Source organism: Sorex araneus, chromosome 7 (genome assembly GCF_027595985.1).
Source record: "Sorex araneus isolate mSorAra2 chromosome 7, mSorAra2.pri, whole genome shotgun sequence".
Taxonomy (NCBI): domain Eukaryota; kingdom Metazoa; phylum Chordata; class Mammalia; order Eulipotyphla; family Soricidae; genus Sorex; species Sorex araneus.
The window spans coordinates 51,237,999-51,261,612 of record NC_073308.1 but is presented as its reverse complement, the minus strand read 5'-3'; the positions used below and the strand labels follow the sequence as shown (position 1 = coordinate 51,261,612).

Here is a 23,614-nt window from a genome sequence, read left to right as displayed (position 1 = left end):
CATATCTGATTTGAGACAAAACAAACTTGTTGTCTGATGTTGTGTATGGCTACGTTATAAGGTGTTTATGTTATAATATGTAGTAGCTTTAATAAGGAGGAGAGTAATTTAATTTTATTTCTCTCTCTACACACATATATATGTGTATATATATACATATATGTACATATATATATATATATATATACATATTTAGAGTCTCCTGCCCCCACGCTTGGCTGTCTTCACCTGGGCCCCTCAGAGGGTCAGGTTGAGTTTTCCTCCACACCCCAAGCAGAGCCCCCGTAGCCAAAGACCTCCTGAACCCGGCCACAGCCAAGCTCAAGGCCCCTCTCCAGAAGTTCGGATGAGCCTTAGGCATGAAGGAACCGGCAGAGGGACCCAGGTGTGTAGGACCCGGGGCTGAGATCTCCAGGCCTGCTCAGATCAGGACTTGTCCTCTTCTGCCCAGATTCCCCATTTTCCAGTAGATAGGCAGTCACACCCATAAGCTGCTCTGGGAACCATGTAATCCTATCAACGGTCAATATCCAGGGACTATAAAATCAAGCTTCACGGCCAAACAACATCTTATAGCCTAGTTCTCCCTCTAGAAGAACCTGGCAAGCTACGGAGAGTTTCCTGCCCGCATGGAAGAGCCTGGCAAACTCCCCATGGCATATCCATATGCCAAAACCAGTAACAATGATGGGTCTCATTCCTCTGATCCTGAAAGAGCCTCCAGTGCGGCACTGTTGGGAAGGACAAGTAACGAGAGGCTTCTAAAATCTCAGGGCTAGGATGAATGGAGACGTTACTGAGACCACTTGAGAAATTCAACGATCAACGGGATGATGATGATGATGATATGATGATATATATATATATATGTACACACACATATATATATATTTATGTGTCTTAAAAATATTGTTCGGGCTGGAGCGATAGCACAACGATTGTGCATTCGCCTTTCATGCGGCCAACCAGAGTTCTCTGCTCCTCTCGGAGAGCCTAGCAAGCTACCGAGAGTGTTGAGCCCAAGCGGCAGAGCCTGGCAAGCTACCCGTGCATATTGGATATGCCAAAAACAGTAACAATAAGTCTCTAAATGAGATATGTTACTGGTGCCCGCTCAAACAAATTGATGGGCAATGGGATGACAGTGAAAAATATTGTTTAAGGACCAGAGAAATAGCTCAATAGGATGAGCAGATAATTTACATATATGAGGCCCAAACTGTATCCTAAGTATAACATACTCTCCAAAATCTGCTGGGAATGACCTGCAGGCTCAGAGTCAAGAGTAGTTCCTGAGTAATATTCGGTGTGGTCACCAAGTGTATGTATATGTTTATGTGTGTCTTGGGTATTTGAAAAGTTAAAGAATTCTCATAAATTATAAATATTTAATATGCACAAATTTGTACATATCCATAAAAAGCAATTTTATATATGTATTTAAATCATTGAGTACCTATTAAATTTCAAACAATATGCTAAATATTGTCATTTATGATCATATTCATTCCCTTATTCATTTCACATAAGAAAAATATTTAATTTATACTCTAGAAATTATACAATTAATTATATAAATCATATTTCTAAATTTGAATGAATTACAAAGCACATACAATTCTTGGTTACCCAGATTATAGAATACAACTTCAGTTGATAAATTCATGTTTTGAATAAAATGGGCTACTTAGGTTCGTTTTTGTTTTTGTTTTTGCTTTTTATGGGTCACACCAGGCGTTGCACAGTTGGTACTCCTGGCTCTGCACTCAGGAATTACTCCTGGCGGTGCTCAGGGGACCATATGGGATGCTGAGAATCGAACCCGGGTCGGCCGCATGCAAGGCAAACGCCCTACCCACTGTGCTATAGCTCCAGCCCCCATACTTAAGTTCTTGAACAAATTGGATTCATTCAACACTGTTCAACAAAGTGGAGTTAGTTAAAATTAGAACAGAGAGTTCATTGATCCCAGTTTTGTGAATGATGATAATTTGAAAAATATAACCTCCTTCCCACAGTTGTCTTCCTGATCCCATCAAAGATGCCTCAAAATATAGTGACTTAACTATTGTCTATATGTCATTTTATATGCCAAATAATCCATAAAAATAATAGTACTAATCCAATCATTAATGAGTATAAAATATTTGCTGAAATTCTTCCCAACATTTATATCTGTAATATTAATACTCATAATGCCACAAATATTTTAATGTCATTGGTTGTCATTCATTGAAAGAAAAGGAAATGAGTCTCAAATTAAGGAGGTGACTTTTCAAACTAATAGCAACATTGGGATTCAATCCAGAAGGCATGATTTTGTATTACATAAAATTATAACTTTATTCTTTTTAAATCGAAAAAGCAAAAGATGCTATGTTCCATTAATAAAGTACATTTTAGATAAAATATTATTTTTAGCACATATACATCATATATATTTTGCTAATTGAACCAAAACAAAAACATTTATCTTTTTTCATAAATCAAGTTTGCCTTTAATACTGCTCAGAAAAAGTAATTTAATATTTTAATTTTGTTTTGCTTCATAATTGATATTGAAGCAATAAGAGTAATATTTCACAAATTTATGTTGAAGTAAATAAGATTAAATGTTCACTTATTTAAATCAGAGAACAATTAAATTATTTATGGCAAGATTTTATCCGTTTAATAGCACAGCAGGTAGGGCTTTTGCCTTCCCCGTCCTTCTCAGAGCCCAGCAAGCTTTTGAGAGTATCCTGTCTGCACAGCAGAGCCTGGCAAACTACCTGTGGCATATTCGATATGCCAAAAACAGTAACAAGTCTCACAATGGAGAGGTTACTGATGCCTGTTCGAGCAAATTGATAACAATTGGAGCTACAGTGCTACAAAGCAAGGTTTAAATATTTTCCCATTAATTTGTTCTTGTATTTAAATTTTTATTGGCTATGAAACATGACTTTTTATTTGAAAAACAAGCCTAATTAAATAGCTAATTTATTCAATTTTTGAGAAGGCAAGATTTTTAGATTATATTGGATATGATATTATTTCAAAAGAAAATTCCCCCCCAATACCCCAGTTTCGCTTATTGATTAAGACAAATGCATTGTGCATGGATAAAAAGAAAACTTTGTATAGAGAGAGTATGGAGGAAATTGTCTGCCATGAAGGCAGGGGGATGGTTGGAAAGGGAGGTATACTGGGGAAATTGGTGGTGGAGAATATGCACTGGTGGAAGGATGGGTGTTTGATCATTGTGTGATTGAAACTCAAACAGGAATGTTTTGTAACTGTATCTCATGGTGATTCAATTAAAAAAAAGAAAAGAAAACTACATGTTTATATTTAAAATTTTTTAATTTAGATCTTTGTAGGGCTGGAGCAATAGCACAGCAGTAGGATGTTCACCTTTCACGCGGTGGACACGTGTTTGATTCCTCCGCCCCTCTTGGAAAGCATGGCAAGCTACCAAGAGTATCGAGCCCTCAAGGCAGAGCCTGGCAAGCTACCCGTGTGTATTGGATATGCCAAAAACAGTAACAATAAGTCTCTCGATGAGACACGTTACTGGTGCCCCCTCGAACAAATCGATGAGCAATGGGATGACAGTGACCAGATCTTCGCAGAGGAAAGAGCTATTGAAATCTATTCTGCTACTTCTGCTTCTTCATGATGCTAACTTCCATTAATATATGAATTGAAAAAACAAGCATAGAACTTCAAAGAGACTTTGGAATTTATTAGTTATACAAAACTGATTTCTTGCAATTATTTTTCATCTGATATTTTTTCACTTTTAAAACAACCACATTAACATTATGAAATGTGAAAATACTGTCTCTTCTAATACTTTGATATAGCAACTGAAAGATTGGGATAAATGGGTTCAACTGTATCCCAGGCATAGTACAAAATTGAATTTTTTGATCTATGATAATGGTAATGAGGTGATAATCATAGATGTTTATTGAATAGATATTTTTACTTACTAATCTAAATATTTTGAGGGGCTGATATCCAGGGGTATCTTGTGCAATTCTACATGCTCCAGGAGAAAGCAGTCTGTTTCTTATTCCAGATTTTATTTTTAGAAGTTATGAATCTTGACTACCTTTGAGCACCTACCAAGTGCATCTCCCTCTGGAGAAATGGAAAAGTCAGTTTACTGTCAAATAGGGACAAAATTCTCCTCAGGACAAATACCAGGTATGCTTCACTCTGTGATAAGGTATTTGGATTTCCGAGTCAGTGGGTACAGGGAGTGGATTTTCCTCTTTTATAACATAACTGTTGCAGGCATCAAAAATCATATGGTCTTATTCTTATCACCCTGTGCAAATAAACACAAATTCTAGTCACTAAAGCTGTAACTGAACCTGCATTTTCCTCTGACACTTCTCTGACATGGGAGCTTCATGATTTCTTTACGTTTATCCCCAAATTTGTTCCTCACTTCTTAGTTTGTGAAGATAAATTCTCAGACTGTGCAAACTGTTTTTTTTTTTAATGCTGATGTTTACTAACTGGAGAAATTAGCAAAGCTAACTTATAAGGAAAAACTGAAATTACCCATAATTTATGGGCGAAGACTTTAGTCTTACTAGTGGTCACAAGAAAATCAGCAGGAGTTCCAAGATTGACATTCCTTTTGGTTCTTGAATGCAAACTTTACTCTGGAGCTCAAAGCAAACCACCATGTAAAACTCACTTCATGGTCATTGTTCAATCTTTAAGACACTAAAATTTAAGATATTCAGAGTTTGTACAAAAAAAAAAAACATGCAGATTGTCAAACTGGAAAACTATTTAGCTTTCCCAACCATTAATTGACTAGTGGTTCTATACCTATTAGCCAGCATTAGTCTTCATCCAGCCCAGGCAATCTATGAACTATTTTAGCATTATATCTAAGTACATATTTGATAGCAATATTTTCCCTAACATACTCTGTTGAATGTATTTTCTATGATCCAATTGCTTAAATTCTCACCCACATGATATGAATACTAAAATGTTTGCAATATTGCTAATGCTCTCATGACAAAGAATGCTTTCCCTCATTTCCTACGTTCCTGATCCTCTCCATACTACTAGAAAATAATTTATTTCCTAGAAGAGAAAAAAGACTTATCTTCTCTAAATACTCGTTTTTAACTTCCTCCTCCCCTTTACCTAATCTCTATCATTGCCAAGAATTCACATTTTTTGATAACTACTTTTATGTGTCCTAGTTCCCAGCCCCACAGACCTTGCCACTGTGAGCCAGAAAATATCTTTAATTATTTCCTGGTGTGTTTCCAATAATTAAATTAGCAATTGCCCATTAAATTAAACTTTATTATCAGATGAAGCTGAGTATATTATGTCTTCTTTTTGATTTATTCAGGTATAACCACATCATTTTTCTTATAAAGAGCAACACTTTTTAATATAATAAAAAGTAGTTCATTTGTAATCAGTTAAGTTTGGCTTCTTTTTTTTTTCAATTTCTTATAATGTTTTCTTATTCCAACATAAACAACTAAAGTATCAATTTAGTGTGATAAGGGAATAATACTCTAGTTTTCCTCAAATAAAATCCTCTTTAAAATTTTATGTTCAGGGCCAGAGAGATTATAGTCAGGAGGGTGCTTGCTTTGCATGTGACTGACCTTGATTTGATCCCAAGAACTTCATATTGTCTCCAGAGCCCTGCCAGGAGTAATCCCTGAGCACAGAGCATAGGGTGAACCCTGAGCACTGCCAGGTGTACCCCTTCCAAAAAAATTATACATTATTTTTTGCCTCTGTGGATCACAGGTCAACTAAGTACTTAAGAATGTTGTTTAAAGTATGGCAGGAAGACTAAAGATTCATTGCAATAAGTCACATGATCTCAGTATTAGAAAATGTTATTTATGACATCCGATTACTGAAAGAATGAGGCCAAAGTCAATATGTTTTGATTAATAGTTTTATCAATTTATGAACTTAGTTTATTATTTATATAAATGTTTCTATTGCTTCTGTATCAAAAATGATTATACACTTTAAATCAGATTAAATTAGAACTCACACAAACCAAGAGCTTTTCATTTTCCTCAAAGGATTTTACACTTTGCCTCATTTAATCCTTAAAATAGAACTCTGTGGTGTATATTTACTGATTTGAAAGGAAGATTAAAAGTACTTAAGTACTGGATAAACAATTGAGCCTAAATATATTGTAGCTAAAGTCCGTGATCTATTTTGAAAAATGTTATACAAATGAATGTTCTCCAGAACATGGTTCTTGTAACTGCAGTGCTTTTAATTATCATAGTTGACTCTTGAAAGACAAAAGAGATCCTTGACTAAATACGATGGAAAATTTTAATATGAGAGGTTAGGATTTAAATATTAGAAAGAAATTTTAAAACATCAAAACACAATTTTCAATACTACATGGCTCACAGAGGATATGTTCCACAAAAATAGTTTAGCATCATTGATAATAGTTTTAGAATGATAAAAAAAACAAGTATTACTAGCTAAGCAGTTAGTCAAGGAAGAGCACCCATATATAAAATTATAAAATGTATTTTTTAAATTTTTTCCAAAAGCAATTATTTATACCTCTGCTATGATAATAAATTTTCTCTAATTCATAATAATTTGTTAGATAAATGTCCACTGTTAACACATTATCATAACTTTGAATATGCCCTTTTCTTATTATAACTAAGACAGACACTCTAGCACATAAGGCACAATGGCTGGGGACATAATTTGGACAATGTGACACCCATTCCAGAGAGTAACTACACTGTCAGATTACTGTGAATTTGATTTGAACAAGAAAGAATCTTGAATCATATCCCTGACAGGTTGTAACTGGTCAGTAAAAATGACGTGCCATATAGTCAACTTTATTCTCTTTACATACTCAACTAAACCATATTTTGGATGATATTTTTTCATAATGTCTACATATGTGATATATTCGTATGTGTGCTAATTGCATGTTTCTCAAATATCCACAATCACATTTATCCTAGGCTTTTAGTAGTCACTGAATATAACAGAGATACAAATACCTTTCATAAAACACTGATAATAATATAACCAAATATACAACCAAAGTAAGTATAGAGTCTTTAAGATTCAAATTTCACATTTTCAGTCCTTGGGAGCAAAAAAAAGCAGATAGACACATTTTTTCATTGATGAATGAGATATAAACATTGTCCAAAATTGGAGTGATCTCTGAGCACAGAGGCAGGGCAGCAGTAAGTCCTTAACACTTCTGGTATGGGTTCAAAACAAAAGTAACAAAAAAAATACAAAAATACAAATATGTATATGAATATTTTCAGAACTCTTTTACCAAGACAACTATCAAAATTGAAGTTGCTTCTTCAGGAAACTATTTGACTGTTGAAAGTCCAGGATAAAAATATATTGTAATTATTGGCAGCTTAGAGAAATATCACTGTATCACTGTCATCCCGTTGCTCATCGATTTGCTCAAGCAGGCACCAATAACGTCTCCATTGTGAGACTTGTTAGTGTTTTTGGCATATCAAATTCGATATTTGAGCTTAGAGAAGTAGTAGAAGTAATTAGTGTGCAGATCGAATGGATTAGGCAAGAAACATTCAATCCTATCATATGTATGCATGTACGTATTTATTTATTTGTTTATTTATTTATGTTGAGCAGTACCCACTATACTTAGGGCTTTATTCCTGGCTTTATGCTCAAAAATCATGTTTGGTGGGGCTGGAGGACCCTATGGGTGATGAAAATGAAACCTGAGTTAGCTGAGTGCAAAGCAAGCACCCTGTCCACCTTCCTACACACTCGTGGATTTGTGGTTGTTGTTCCCATTTGTTGGGCCACGGGCAGCTGTGCTCAGTGCTTTTTCCTAGTTTTGTGTTCAAGGATTACTCCTGCTGGTGCCTGGGGCAATATATGCAGTGCTAGGATTAAGCCAGGGTCTTCTATACAGTGAAACTTCAAACTTCATTGTCTTCTTTGGTCTATTTTCTGAATTACTTTTCTTAAAAACCAAAACTTTACCAAACTTATATTTTAAGTAAAAGATTTAGTTAGTACTGCATTCTGGTATGTAAAATGACCTACACAATGAATAGCCTTGATACATAAACAAATGATCTATTGGACGATATTATTAATGGTCATTCTGTAGAAAACCAGTGACTTACTGCAAAATGAGTGGGGGAGTAAATGATACATTTGCATAGTAGAAACTGAGCCTTCTCTGAATAAATTGAAACTATGATCAGCTACTTTGGAACTCTTTCTTATTGATACTAATAGATGACATTATGAAATACTGAAGGATGTTTGTCTTCCAATTTACTGCTGCAGGATATAATTCATTGAATTATCCGAAATTATACCAAGCTGTTTAAATAAGTATTATTTAATAAATAAATATTATAATGATGAATTATTACCTTAATTCCCAGAAAAAGTTATTACTTATATCAAAGTTATTACTTGTAACGAAGTCTCTATTACCTGAAAGCTATTTAATGGGGCAATTGGGATAAATATTTAGATTATTTATAGGGAAAATGAACTGGAGAGACAGCACAGCAGGTAAGGCGTTTGCCTTTCACGAGGCCGACCTGGGTTTGATTCCTGTGTCCCTCTGGGGGAGCTCTGCAAGCTACTGAGAATATCCTGCCCGCATGGCAGAGCCTGGCAAGCTACCCTTGGCATATTTGACATGCCAAAAACAATAACAACAAGCCTCACAATGGAGATGTTACTGGTGCCTGCTCAAGCAAATCGATGAACAACTGGATGACAGTGCTACATTGCAGTACATAGTGAAAATATTTACTTGAATTAATTTTTCTTATGTGGAATTATATATCATAAAAGATTATTATGTTTTTGAAATCTCAAATTTGACATGATTCACTTGCAAATATACATAATGCCATACAGAATTTGTACCTGTGTATCATCTGTTTTAAGAACTCATATTACCACAAATCATTTTTGAAAGAATGACATAACATTGCTGTAAGATTATCATAAATGGAATAGATTTTATCTAATGAAATCATAAGACTTATAGTGTGACAATAATAATCATGGGTTATATATTTTGTTTGTCTTAACCCAACAATGAATTTATAGTATGTTAAGTTTAAAATGAAATAGATAGAAATATAGGATATGTTATCTATAGTAAATGAGTTATTGATCAACCACATGCTATTTGGTAGCTTATAAATTACAGTGATATTTTGATGTAAGGTAATAAATAATACCTCATTTCCTCCCCATTTAACTTTCAGAATTTTTTCCTTTTTTACATTAAAAATTTAAGTCAAAGAAGTTATTCCAATATAATTCAATTACTATGGCATAGAACTTCATAAAATAATTATTGCATCTCATATTCATCTATAAAATTTAATTGTAAGAAATTTTTGTCATAAATATAACATTTGTATATTTATCTGGATATACACATCACTATTTTTGCTAAAAAATAAAACTCAATATTTTAGTGAAATAAGACTAATAAAACTTTTCTAAAGCTGATCTTATCTTTTAGGAATTTGAATTTCTTGATCAATATAATCCCTGAATACAACAGCAAAATAAAATATCATAAATTTTACAAATGACTATCTCAGCAATGATATTGAAACTAAAAACTAAGGATACCTGAGCTGGGATCCAAGAGTAAGCTCTGAGCACCCTGGGTGTGGCCCACAAACCCAGAACACTCACACACACACACACACACACACACACACATAAATGCATATATATATATATATAAATTACATATGTATGCTAAAATATATAGTGTATTTTATGTAATGGTATCCATTTACATTTTAGGAATCATTATTAATTGTAACACTTAGGTTCTAACATAACATAAATGCTACAACATTTAGCCAAGAGCCTTATAAAGAAATTATTGCCTTGAAACATCATATTTTGCTGAATCAATAGACATTTTAATTAACAAAATATTTATCTATATCATGAGGGGTTTTTTAATGACATATTACCCAGAATAAACTTCTTTCAAAATAAGATTTAATCCTTTCAAACCCTACTTCTAGGGTTTGAACCAGAATTATGTATTATTTTTAGTATTTGATAGTCATTTATATAATCTGGGCTAGAGCGATAACACAGTGGGTAGGGCATTTGCCTTGCACGTGGCCGACCTGGGTTCGATTCTTCCGCCCCTCTTGAAGAGCCCGGCAAGCTACCAAGAGTATCTCCCCCACATGGCAGAACCTGGCAAGCTACCCGTAGCATATTCAATATGCCCAAAACAGTAGCATGTCTCACAATGGAGACATTACTGATGCCCGCTCGAGCAAATCGATGAGCAACAGGATGACAGTGATACAGAGATACAGTGATTCTATAATCTGCACATATTTATAAGTGCATATTCCCTCTTAGTTGTCGGATAAAAAGTCATCAGTCATTGAAATTAAAACAAAATTGCATTAATACAGTCATGTCTTTATAGTTAATATTTAACTATAGTCCTTTTTCTACTTCTTCTCTATCTGCCGTTACTCTTTCCAGTGAGTCTTGACCTCTCCAAGACAACCATGAGGATTGATTGGAATAAACATCCTGATGATACATTATCTCCTCATAAAGCCTTTCCCTAGATCTTTTTTAGCTTAAAGAAAAATGTTTTTTTTTTTTCCAGTAGTCTGTCCAGTTTGACAACAGGCATTTTCATTCTCAAATTTTTTATACTAACATTGACTATACATTCAATGTTTTGCTCCTGGTTGACCCTTAGGTCATCTTTAGGTATAATTTTGGCCATCTTGGCTTTCAACAAGTCCTCATCAGCTTAATCATTTTCAGTTTTATAATAATTTGAGAGATATATATCTGTTTAGCAAGAAGAGAATTCTTTAGCCTCATCAATTATCTTAATTGAAATATTGCTACATCTCAGATAAAAGACATTCCTAAAAAGAAGTAAGTAGAGGTATTAGAGAAGAAAAACTGGCCATAAAACAGTCATAAGGTACACAGCATTACTGGTAAAATTCATGGTCTTTATGTGGGTATGGTTTGTGGCACTCCAAAATAACTGCAACTTTTACATTTCTGATACTTCATTATTAGGTGTAATGATGAAAAAGTTTAAAAATAGTGTGTGAATTGCCAAAACATGGCAGAGAATCGAGTAATGAGAAATGATGCTGGAAAATTCTTGCCAAAAGACTCATGAGCAGGATTGGCACAAATCTTCAATTTGTGAAAACTAAAGTGAAGCTAAATAAAGCAAGTGCAATAAAATGAGATACCTTTCTGGGGGTGAGAGAGAATATAGTGGGTTCAAATTTGACTCGCATGCGTCCAACAAGGGCTTGATTCCCAGCAACCCATAGAGTTGTTTATCCCAGAGAGCAAACCTAGACATAAAACCTGAGTATGTCTGGGTATGGCTCCAAAACAAAACTGTGTATTTGTGTGCATGTGTGTGCATGTATCCATAACAAGGTTTGTAAGCATCATAGTTCTATAATAGAATGTACTTTCTCAAATCTATATTTAATTAATTTATATCATAAGTTAAAATTTTATTGTTTAAAATACTGAAATTTTATGTACTATATGCAGCTTATCATTTCATATATATATATGTATGTGAGATAATATTTGCCATTTAGAACATGTTGAGAATAATAGAGATGTTAAAGATAATAATTTGTAATAACAGACATCTCCGAAGATTTTAGGCAATTTCCAATACATCTCAGTGTATTTTATGTGTATTATGATTTCTGGACTTACACTGAAATACTTCAATTATTTTGTGGTAAATTCTGCAAATGGTGCTAAATGACCACAGTTTCTTTTCTTTTTTCAAAAATAATTATATTCCTTCTTTGCCTCCTTAATTGTTTTTCAGAAATTAATTGTATTTTTTTTAATTTCAGGTGTGACTTCATTACTGCTTCATGCATAAAATAGTCCGGCACCACATGGTCCTCTGGCTCCTCCGCCACTGTCTCAGAGTAACCCTCCACCCTGCATCCCTGAAGTCTTCATAAGCTTTCTATTAGAAATCAGTTCTCAGTTAATGTTTCTTTGGGGTATTTGTCATTTCTTTATTATGTTTCTTTATATCCTACCTATAAGGGAGATCATTCTCTATCAGGCCTTTCCTTCTGACTAACTTCACAAGGTACGATACTTTTCAGATCCATACACATAGCAGCAAATCACACAATTTTGTCTTTTTCTTATGGCTGAATACTCCACTGTGTATATGCACCATAGTTTGACGTTTTGTCTTGTTTTGGTTTTTGGTTTTTGTTTTTGTTTTATTTCAAGTACTGTTCTTGAATACTTGGTTTAATTTTCCAGAGTCTGGGTATTGTGAATAGTGCTTCAATGAATATGTAGCACTGTAGCACTGTTGTCCCACTATTCATCTATTTGCTTTAGTGGGCACCAGTAATGTCTCCATTGTGAGAATTGTTGTTACTGTTTTTGGCATATTGAATACACCATGGGTAGCTTGCCAGGCTCTCCCATGTTGGGTGGGATACTCTCGGTAGCTTGCTGGGCTCTCCAAGAGGGACAGAAGGATCAAACCCAGGTCGGCCTTATTCAAGGCAAATGCCCTTTCTGCTGTGCTATCGCTCCAGCAATGAATATAGGAGTGCAAGTGTCTTTTTAGAATAATTCTTTTACTTTTATCAAACACTTTTGAAAGTTATTAGGAGTAATAACTACCACCCTGAATACTCAAGACAATTCTAGAAATAAAAGGAGATGGAAAGACTCTATCTCCATCTTGAACTATACTATAAAGTGCAATAATCAAAACAGTGTGATAGTGGGATAAAGACAAAATTTCAGACCGCTGGTAAAGACTTGACGGACCAGAGATATATACTCAGGTATATGGACAGTTAATCTTCAATAAAGGGGGAAAAACATGAAGGGGAACAAAAAAGCCTTTTTTTTTTTGCTTTTTTTTGGGTCACACCCGGCTATGCACAGGGGTTACTCCTGGCTCTGCACTCAGGAATTAACCCTGGCTGTGCTCAGGGGACCATATGGGATGCTGGGATTTGAACCCAGGTCGGCCGCGTGCAAGGCAAACGCCCAACCCACTGTGCTATCTCTCCAGCCCCCCCCAAAAAAAGCCTTTTCAACAAATGATTCTGGGGAAAATTGTGGCCACATGCAAAATAATGAATTAATACTTCTTTTTATCACAATTCCCAAAAGTCATATCAAAATGGATTTAATATCTCAATATAGAACCTGAATTCATAAATTATCTTGAGAAAAAAAACATAGAATGCCTCATAGCATTTATTCTAGAGATATCATCAATGATTTAGTACCATTAGCCAATCAAATGGAAACAAATATAAGTAATTTTTGTTACTTATATTTACTTATATTTATATTTTGTTACTTATATATACTCCCGTATATCAAACCAAGGAGCTTCTACACTGCCAAAGAAAGCATAAAAAGTAAAAAACACCCTGCATATTGAGAGAAAATATTTTTCCACAACTCATCTGACAAAGGGTTGAAATTCATGCTACATAAAGCACTAGTAGAGCTTAACAATCCAAGTAAACCCACTCCATTAAAAACAGGAAGGGTGGGTGAGATGAACAGAATCTTTCTCAAATAAGACATACCTATTGCCAAACAGTATATGCAAAACTTCTGTATCCTTTATTATCGAGAAAATGAAAATAATCACAATAATGGGATATAATGTTAAGCCAGTGAGACTGCTACATATCACAGAGTACAAGCAGACAATATTGGCATGGATGTGGGTAAAATAACTCATTCACTGCTGGTGTGAAGGTCTAGTGGTCCAAGATTTATGGTAAATATGGACATTTATAAAAACTAAAAATTGAGCTCCTATATACCCAGTTGTTATCTTTAATCACTATCACTATCATCACTATTATTATCACTATTATCCCATTGATTGTCAATTTGCACAAGCAGGCAAATTGACTCTATTCGTCCTAGCCCTGAGATTTTAGCAGCCTCTCTTTACTCCTTCCCAACGGTGCTGCATTAGAGGCTCTTTCAGGGTCAGGAGACTGAGACCCATCATTGTTACTGTATTTGGTATATGAATACACCACGGGGTGCTTGCCAGGCTCTCCCATACTGGCAGGAAACTTTCAGTAGCTTGCCAGCTCCTCTGAGAAGGACAACTAGGCTATAAGATGTTGTTCAGGGGCTGGAGTGATAGCACAGCAGGTAGGGCGTTTGCCTTGCACGCGGCCGACCCGGGTTCGAATCCCAGCATCCCATTAATTACTTACTAATTACTTACTAATTAATTACTGAGCACAGCCAGTAGTAATTCCTGAGTGCAGAGCCAGGAGCAACCCCTGTGCATTGCCGGGTGTGACCCAAAAAAACAAAAATAAATAAATAAATAAATAATTTGTTTTAAAAAAAAAAATGTTGTGCGCTGTTTCACAGATTAAAAACCTCCATGGTAGATTTTCTAGAAAATCTACAAATGTACATAGCAAGGAAATTTTCTAAGTAAAAAGAAATAGATATATTTACAGTAAAGGAGTTTTAGAAGTTGAACAGAGTTCAGTTCATAGTACTAGAACAGGTAAGCAAAAGGGGAAGTGGGGGCTGGAGCGATAGCACAGTGGGTAGAGCATTTGCCTTGCAAGCAGCCAACCCGTGTTCGATTCCCAGCATCTATATGGTCCCCTGAACACTGCCAGGGTAATTCCTGAGTGCAGAGCCAGGAGTAACCCCTGTGCAGCTCCGGGTGTGACCCTAGAGAAGCCAAAAAAAAGGGGGGGGGAAGAAATGGGCTCTCACTGCAGACCTCTGAGTCCATTTCCAGTAGATTTAAAGAGCTGACTATGTGAAACAAACTGTGAGTTCTTGTTCCAGCCTGGCTTCCTGGACTGCAGAAGCAGTAAGAAATGTTTATGAATAAGACTGAGGTGCCAAGCTCGGGACAGCCAGCCCCAACCAAGATCTTCAGTGGCCTGGTGAGGCGCTAAATTTTCTTCCTGGATTTTAGATCTGCCAATTTGCCAATTGCCTTTAGAGAGGTTCTGGGCTAACCTCTGGGCCCACTGAGTTCCCACAAAGTCAGTTTTAAATCGACAAACAGGGGCCAGAGAGATCTTTATAAAAATATTATTATTACCCCGAACATCCACCTCATCTTCCTTCTTTCCTCATTTCTTCTTTCCACGTGCAGCTTAATTATTACACCAGCATTTGTTGAATATATTTTGACTTCTCTATTGCATGGTATCGATTCATGTGTTGTACACTAAATGTCCATATGTCTATAAATTTATTTCTAATTTTCAGTAGTATTCAATTGGTCCATATCACTAATTTTTACCCAATATCATACTGTTTTATTTTATTTATCACTTTAGAATATGTTTAGGTTACAGACTGATGTATGCTACTTTGAAAAATTTCTGCAGCGGACAATAGCATTATTGTGCATCTTAAAATAGAATAATTATTGAAAGAAAATTATTCACAAAATAATGATAAAGTTCATTCATTTTAAACACAATGTTCTATCTTTAATATATATTATTATCACAGAAAACTGGCTGATTTGTGAAATGGATATGTATTGATTTTATATAAAATCTATACACATATACATATATAATTTCTAAATCATAGTTATTAAAAATTACAGCTGATTTTTAAGATTGTAAGAGGTTCCTGAAATAATTACAATAGAATTTTAAATTAGCACAGCGGTTGGGCTCCTTTCAGGAGGCCAACCCGTGTTTGATTCCTCCGCCCCTCTCGGAGAGCCCAGCAAGCTACCGAGAGTGTCGAGCCCAAGCGGCAGAGCCTGGCAAGCTACCCGTGCGTATTGGATATGCCAAAAGCAGTAACAATAAGTCTCTCAATGAGAGACCTTACTGGCACCCACTGAACAAATCGATGAGCAACGGGATGACAGTGATTTTAAATATATAAAACAATATGTTAAAAATATACCTTAAATAATAATATTAAAAATACTAATTTCTACCTCATTTATTAATAAGCAATATTGACAGTAAAATCAATTGAGAATCATATGTCTTACTAATTATTAAACCAAAATTCAACTTGACAATCAAATTTAATAAAAATTTAATGTAAAATGTGAAATGCATTTATTTCAAAGAATTTCAAAATAATAAAATAAGAGCATGTGCAACTGTCATTTAAGAACTCATAGAGAATAACATGTTTCATAGTGAATATACATACAATACATGTATGCATATATCTATACTTATGCATAAAGGAAAGAAAAATTTGATTGTATACTGTGTGCATTAATGTAATTTCATGTCACTGGCATTATGAGATAATTACTTTTGCCATAAGCAAAAACAGGCACATAGTTAAAAAATTAGATAAAATACTTCCTCTAGATTTATTCACGATAATGTAATTTTAAAAACAGATAATGTAATAAGCATGTTTTTGTAAATGTGATTATCAATAAGTCAGAGACGAGATAAATATAGCTGAGAGTTTATTATTAAGACAAAGTGAGAACAAAGTTCATATTAAATAACCACCGAGAAATATAAAATAGGTGACTTTGGGGCCAAGGTGATAGTATAGTGGTAGACTTCTTGCCTCGTATGTAGTGAGGGCAACAGTTGGGTGGCTAGACCTCTTGCCTTTTATACAGATATCCAAGACTTAATTCAAGCATCCAATATGGTCCCCTGAGACCTTCCAGAGATGATCCCCGAGTGCAGAGCCAGTAATAAGCCCTGAGCACTGCAATGTATGGCCCCCAAATCAAAATAAGAGACTAAAGAAAAGTAAAATAAAATAGCTACCTTGAAATTTTTGTAAATGTCCTACTGGTAAGGTATTACCTTTCTCACTCATTTTTTCCCTTTGTTTCCTTTTTATATTGATGTTCAAAACATTTTACATAATCAAATTAATTTCCAGTAAGGCAAAGTAACTATAAGTAACTACATATAAAGCAAGCTAAACAATTTCCTATAATTAGTCTTAAAGCTATAATACAAAATTTCAGTTTAAAAGATGACATTGTCTTGAAATATTTTATATCATAAGGAAAGCATACTTACAGACAGTATTTGGAAAAACAGAATTTCTACTAACTAAACATGATTTAGTTAGCAGTATCCAACACCATAGAGCAAAAATAAATAGTAAACTTATTTTTAAAATAAAGCATTCTGAATGTTATGTAAATAAAATTAGAATATTGAATCCCTTTATATGAAGGAAAATTGACACTCAATATGCATAAACATAATATAATGTAAATGCATAGCACACAACATATCCTACAGTAGAAATATTTTTGCAATACAAATGTAAAAAAATCATTGAACAGATCAGATTGGTTGGAGGATAAGTTAGTGTAGTGCTACAAGCCATGCTTTAATTTGCCAAGTTAACAACATAATTTTGAAATTTCCAGAAATTTGTTCATACATAATTCTTTTAAGTGGCAAGAGGTTGTACAGTGGGCAAGGCTTTTTGATGCATCCAGCTGACCCAGTTCAATCCCTGTCAAAACATACGGTGCCCTGAGTATCAGTAGGACTTATCTCTGAGCATAGTGCAAGAAATATGTCCTGAGCACAGGGACGGAACGGGCTTTCAGGGAAAAGGCAGGTTCCTTAATCACTGTACTATTACAATTTCTCTGATTTATTATTAATAATAATGTGTAAATAAAAGTATTGGCATGCAAATAAACCATAAATAAAAGTACTGGCATGCAAATAAACCATAATAAATGTGTAAATAAATTTATCTTGCTTTTCTGTAGCGAAGAGAAAGAGATATATTTTCAAAACTTTAAAGTGCTAACTCATGGTACAACTTTTTTTTTAATTGTTCGTTTGGGGTAATGAAGCATACTCTACCAGTGCTTAAGGCTTAATCCTGGCTCTGTGCTCAGGGCTCTCCCTCCTGATGGGACTCAGGGTACCAAACAGGAATTGAATCTGGGTTGATTATGTGCTAGAGAAGCATTCCACACTCTAGACTGACTCTGGAACCTCTGAATACCAACTATTTTTTTCTTTTTTTTTGCTGGTCACACCTGGCAATGCACAGGAGTTACTCCTGGCAGTGCTCGGGGGACCATATGGGATGCTGGGAATTGAACCCGGGTTGGATGCGTGCAAGGAAAACGCCCTACCCGCTGTGCTATTGCTCCAGCCCCGGAATACCAACTCTTATGGGAAATACTTAGAAAAGAATTTCACAAGAATGATCTAGTAAATACAATTTTTAAATGCATCAAAATATATAGCAGCACCAAATAAAGAAAGGAAATCACAATAATAAGTCTCTGTAGGCTTTGGAAATTAAGGCTCAGTGTTGCATTCAAATCAAATTTAGTGTGGCTAGGAATGTAACTCATTGGTCGAGTAATTGCCTTGCAACCATGAGACTGAGTTTGATCCTCAATACTTATCTGTGGGAATGTCCTTTGAACTGGCACCCTCCAGTAACCACCACAGCCAACTGTGTTCACCATTGGTCATCACTGCATAACCAAAGTGATAGGAAGTAGAGGAAAAAAGTACACTGGGGGTTTTGAATACAGTACCTTCCTATTTTTAAAAGCATTTTCAAAGTGTCATTACACACTTTTTTTCTGTTCTACACTTACATGAACTTACGAAGCTACGATCTTAAAAACAGCCATTTCTTACCTTTGATTCTTGAGCTTTCTTGACTCTTTTCCTGCTGGAATTAAAACAGAAATTGGTCAAAATATGCAAGTATTTATCAAAAGCCTGATATAAAATATCACTATAGCTAAGTATATGTCAAATTGTGTTTCAGTACATATATACAAGAGATATTGTCATAGACAATCACCATAAAAATGCTCATGTCAAATATTTTATCACGGTTGTCAGTGGGATACATTTTTTCTTTGAAAACAAGAATATTACACATGTATGGATATATAAAGTAATAAACAATGCATCATAAATAAGTCATCATTCCCTTCAAATGCCTTAGGCCATTTCATTTCATTGCAACTGACATTGAAGGATATCTTCAGAATCTCTTTTCAATTTTCTATATTAATCAGAAATTGTTGGTGAGAGAAATGTTTAGGGACTTCAGTGGAGAATTCACTGGAAACATGAAAAACATATTCCGACTGTCCCTCCCTCAAGTTTTACTTAAAATTGTTTTACCTTTCATTTGCAAGGGTAAAGTTGATAATAATTCTATGATTTACTCAGACTGCTTAGTCATAATTATCATTTAATTTGACAAAATCCTTATTAGTTACCAGGAAACTTCAAAAGAATTAGCCTGCTCTCAAATTATAAAATAAATATTGGATATACTATAACTTTTAAATTAATATATACAAACATTCTACTCCATTTTTAAACATTTTTATTAGTGAGTCACCGTGAGGTACAGTTACAGACTTATGAACCTTCATGTTTGCATTTTGTTTATATCCCTCCACTATATTCTCCTCCACCAATGTTTGTTTTACACATCAGTTTGCAAATTTAAGGTTACATATTCTTAATTTTTTGCAATTAAAAAACATTTCATTTATGTATTGGGATTTGCAATATTGCTACTCATACTTTTTGTGGGTACATATGTTAAAACCACATCCACCACCAGAGAGTCTACTTCTCTCCACTGGTGTCCCAAGGACCTGTTACAGTATGCAATTAATTTTCGTGCCTGCTAAACTGAACAGGCTTGGTGGGGGGTTAGGGGGGTACTGGATTAGGAGGGAAACTGGGCAAACTGGTGGAGGGAAGATTGCACTGGTGGTGAATTGATATTACAACATTGAAATGAAATAACTCTATACTATTAACAACTCTGCAAATCATGGTGTTATAATTATTAAAAAACCCTTTATCTTTTTTAAAGAAATTATTAGTAAATCACCATGAGATACAGTTACAAACTTATGAACGTTCATGTTTGCATTTCGTTTACATCCCTCCACCAGTGCCCATTTTCCTCCACCAATGTTCCCAGTATCCCTCCCACCACCCGCACCCCAACCCCCACCACCCCACGCTGCCTCTATGGCAGGGCATTCCCTTTTGTTCTCTCTCCTTTTGGGTGTTTAGTTTGCAATAGAGGTATTGAATGGTCATCATGTTCGGTCTATAGTCTACTTTCGGCATGCAACTTTCAAACCAAGTGTGTCCTCCCAACATTCTCTACTAGGTGTTCCCTTCTCTATCTCAGCTGCCTTTCCCCCCAGCATGTGAGACCAGTTTCCAAACTGTGGGGCAGACTTCCTGGTCCTAAGAACCAGGAGGTCTACTCCTGTTTTTAGATTCTCACTTAAAATCCATTTCAAAAGATGCTTGTGATAGAGTGATAAACACACATCAATGTGCATCTATTTTATTTATACATATATATACTGACACAGAATTTCAGAAATATCAATATATTTTTGTGATAGAGTAAAATTATGAAAAACATATTTTGTTTTAAAATGTAATCCTAGAGGGACCCTCTGCGCCTAAAGACTTTGATTCCAGAGACCTAACACTTTCGGGCGTCCAGCGCAGGAGCTTCTTTTTTTTTTTTTTTTTTTTTTTTTTTTCTTTTTTGGGTCACACCCAGCGATGCACAGGGGTCACTCCTGGCTCATGCACTCAGGAATTACTCCTGGCAGTGCTCGGGGGACCATATGGGATGCTGGGATTCGAACCCGGGTCGGCCGCGTGCAAGGCAAACGCCCTACCCGCTGTGCTATCACTCCAGCCCCCCAGCGCAGGAGCTTCTAATAACAATGCACTGGGACTGCGAACTGGGCTTCAACTCTGTGCTGCCCGGGTGTGGATTTCTTTCCTCCCCACCCTGTCTTCCTGCACGGAAAACGGCGGCGGCGGCAACCGCATGGCAGGTGCCATCCTTAAGAATCCTAACCCAGAGGTACTCGATTTCTACACTTGGGGCTCCCAAGGACTCACGGGAAGGGGGTATAACTGGCACGCCCTCGGCCCAGATAAATTCGGAGCTGCTGAGCGGGAAGCGGACCCTCTGCGCCTAAAGACTTTGATTCCAGAGACCTAACACTTTTGGGCGTCCAGCGCAGCTTCTAATTACAATGCACTGGGACTGCGAACTGGGCTATGCAATTTCTGGTTGAATTTTCCCTGGACTTTATACAGAAATCCAAAACCGCGCGGAGGGTTTAACATCTATTATTGTCAGCTATGTGAAATGGTTCCTTTTGAACAGGTCTGACTTGGGGGGGAAACTCCAAATAATAACAGTAAGTTTTTGTTGAAATATTGAAGGTTATTAATGTAGCAGCCACCTCTCTGGACTGTGAACTAAGCAAAAGCCCCATGCCGGCCGTTGCGGCATGGCGTACATCATACTATGAGGCGCCGGATGGGGGATGAGGGTGAAAAAAAAAAAAGGGAAAAGGAAAAAGAAAAAAAAAAAAGAAGAGTGATGTACTTGTAGCAGTGGGGCTCCATATCTCTTCATTCCCAGCAATGGAAAACTAATTATCAAATGCTTCCTTGGTAGTAGGTCTGTCTCTCTTGGGTGGAAACTCCAACAACTATCGTGAGTTGTGTGTTGAATTATGGAATGTAATCAAGGTACAGAGAAAATGAAGTGAAATTCATTAGTTATACAGTAGGGAGTAGGGGGTGGGGGCGGGGGGTATACTGGGGTTTTTGGTGGTGGAATATGGGCACTGGTGAAGGGATGGGTGTTTGAATATTGTATAACTGAGACATCAACCTGAGAACTTTGTAACTTTCCACATGGTGATTTAATAAAAAGTTTAAAAAAAAAAAGAAATTCCCCTGAAGTGTTTGGAGAGATCAAAGAAATAAATGAACATTGCAATAATCTCTGAATAATTAACAAATACAAGTTATCATAAAAATATACATTTTCACAATTACCAACATTACAAAATAAATATGCCAAATAAGTAAAAAAAAATCATGGAAATCAGTAACTACGTTAAATTTCCACCAGACAATTATTAGAGGTAAAAGTAGTGATCAAAGTGACATTTTACTAGGGTAAAAACAGATATTTATAGAATAAATTTTCCCATAAAGCAAAAAAATAACTAAATAAATAAAATGTAATCCTAGAATTGGAATGTTAAAATAAGAAGGATGGTTTTTAATTTTTTTTTTGCTTTTTGGGAAGAAGGATGGTTTTAAAATCATATTTATTGAAACAGCTGACCTAATACTTTCATGCCATTAGATTTATTATATTTCATTCCAATTTTCTTATTCTAACTCACCAAGTCTCTAAGTCTAAATTTTATTAAATATTTTTAGTCTGATTATTATTATTAGTAGTAGTAGTAGTAGTAGTAGTATTTTTGCTTTTTGGGTCACACCCAGCGATGCATATGGGTTACTCCTGGCTCATGCACTCAGAAATCACCCTGGAGGTGCCCCGGGGACTATACGGGATGCTTGGAATCGAATCTGGGTCGGCCGCATGCAAGGCAAACGGCCTGCTGTGCTATTACTCCAGCCCAAGTCTGATTATTATTAGTCTAGAATATAAGTTGTCATTTTAAGCTCACAGTTAAATATTCTTTTTTTCCCTCTTAAAATACATCATTGTTCTTTTTTTTATTATCACACAAGAGTACATTTCCTGAAAAGGCATATATTCATAAAAGTAAAAATCTTTTTTATCTTTTCTTTTGTCATTCTATATTTAATTTATCCACTTATTCTTCTGACAAATTTATAGATAATTTTTATTGCTATGTTTCTATCCCTGGCATTATGATGTTCTGGACACTGTCCCAGTGATGTGAATAAGGTCGTTAAAAAGTTGCATCCTTCAGTGTGTAGTGGTAGTAAGTTCTATTTGGAAAACAGAGACTAAACAAACAAAAAATAATGTGATAAACTACTGGGAAGACTATACATTGTCATACTGGCTATAGATGGCTATTAAGATATAGTAGATGCTGTTGAGAGCAAGTTCCATATTTGGAGATTTGTTCTTGATTTTATGTCTACCTGCTCCAAGTTACTCAAGAATGTTTTTCCCTGTCAACGTAATTATTTCCAAAAGGCTTTGCCAGTAGGAATACTTCAGTACAGTACTGTATGGAGGAACTGTATTCCTCCAGTTTTCCATTTCAAACTAATAAGAATATTTTTCTCATAAGAAGGACTCATAGGTTTAAATCTGTGGGCACTATACCTCACAGTGTTTTCTTTAAAAGTTAGAAAATAAATTGCTCAGTGTAGTAGCTATGAACAGTTGTATAACAATACAAAAATAATAAAAAAAATGAGTCTTTGGTGCCCACGAATATTAATGCAGAGGGCTTTTCTCTTACCATCTGAGTGCCTACATATCTGATTTTTCAAGTTGAACAGTGGATCTTCCTAATAAAATATGATATTTCACATTAAAACCAAAAGGCATCCCAACTACAATTACTACAGAGAGCAAAGGAAAATTGAACATATAAACTACTTGAAGTAAGTATAATTTTCAAACAAGATTGATGGTTATACAAAAGAAACTAGTTTAGCAAATGGAATTTGCACAAAAACATTTAAAAAGTAGAAATTCTGAGTTTGATAAA

At 35.3% G+C, this 23,614-nt stretch overlaps 1 protein-coding gene across 4 annotated transcripts in view; it reads right to left on the bottom strand.

The window, feature by feature from the left end:
• FSTL5 (follistatin like 5) overlaps positions 1-23,614 on the bottom strand; it is a 693,844-nt gene that overhangs the window by 539,392 nt on the left and 130,838 nt on the right. For 2 of the 4 annotated variants that reach the window (XM_055144641.1, XM_004606145.2), the window contains exon 3: positions 18,717-18,747. In XM_055144641.1, the coding sequence (XP_055000616.1) occupies positions 18,717-18,747 (31 nt within the window). Of the gene's footprint in view, positions 1-18,716; positions 18,751-23,614 lie in introns of all 4 variants that reach the window. The other 2 variants (XM_004606146.2, XM_055144642.1) reach the window with 1 other exon arrangement.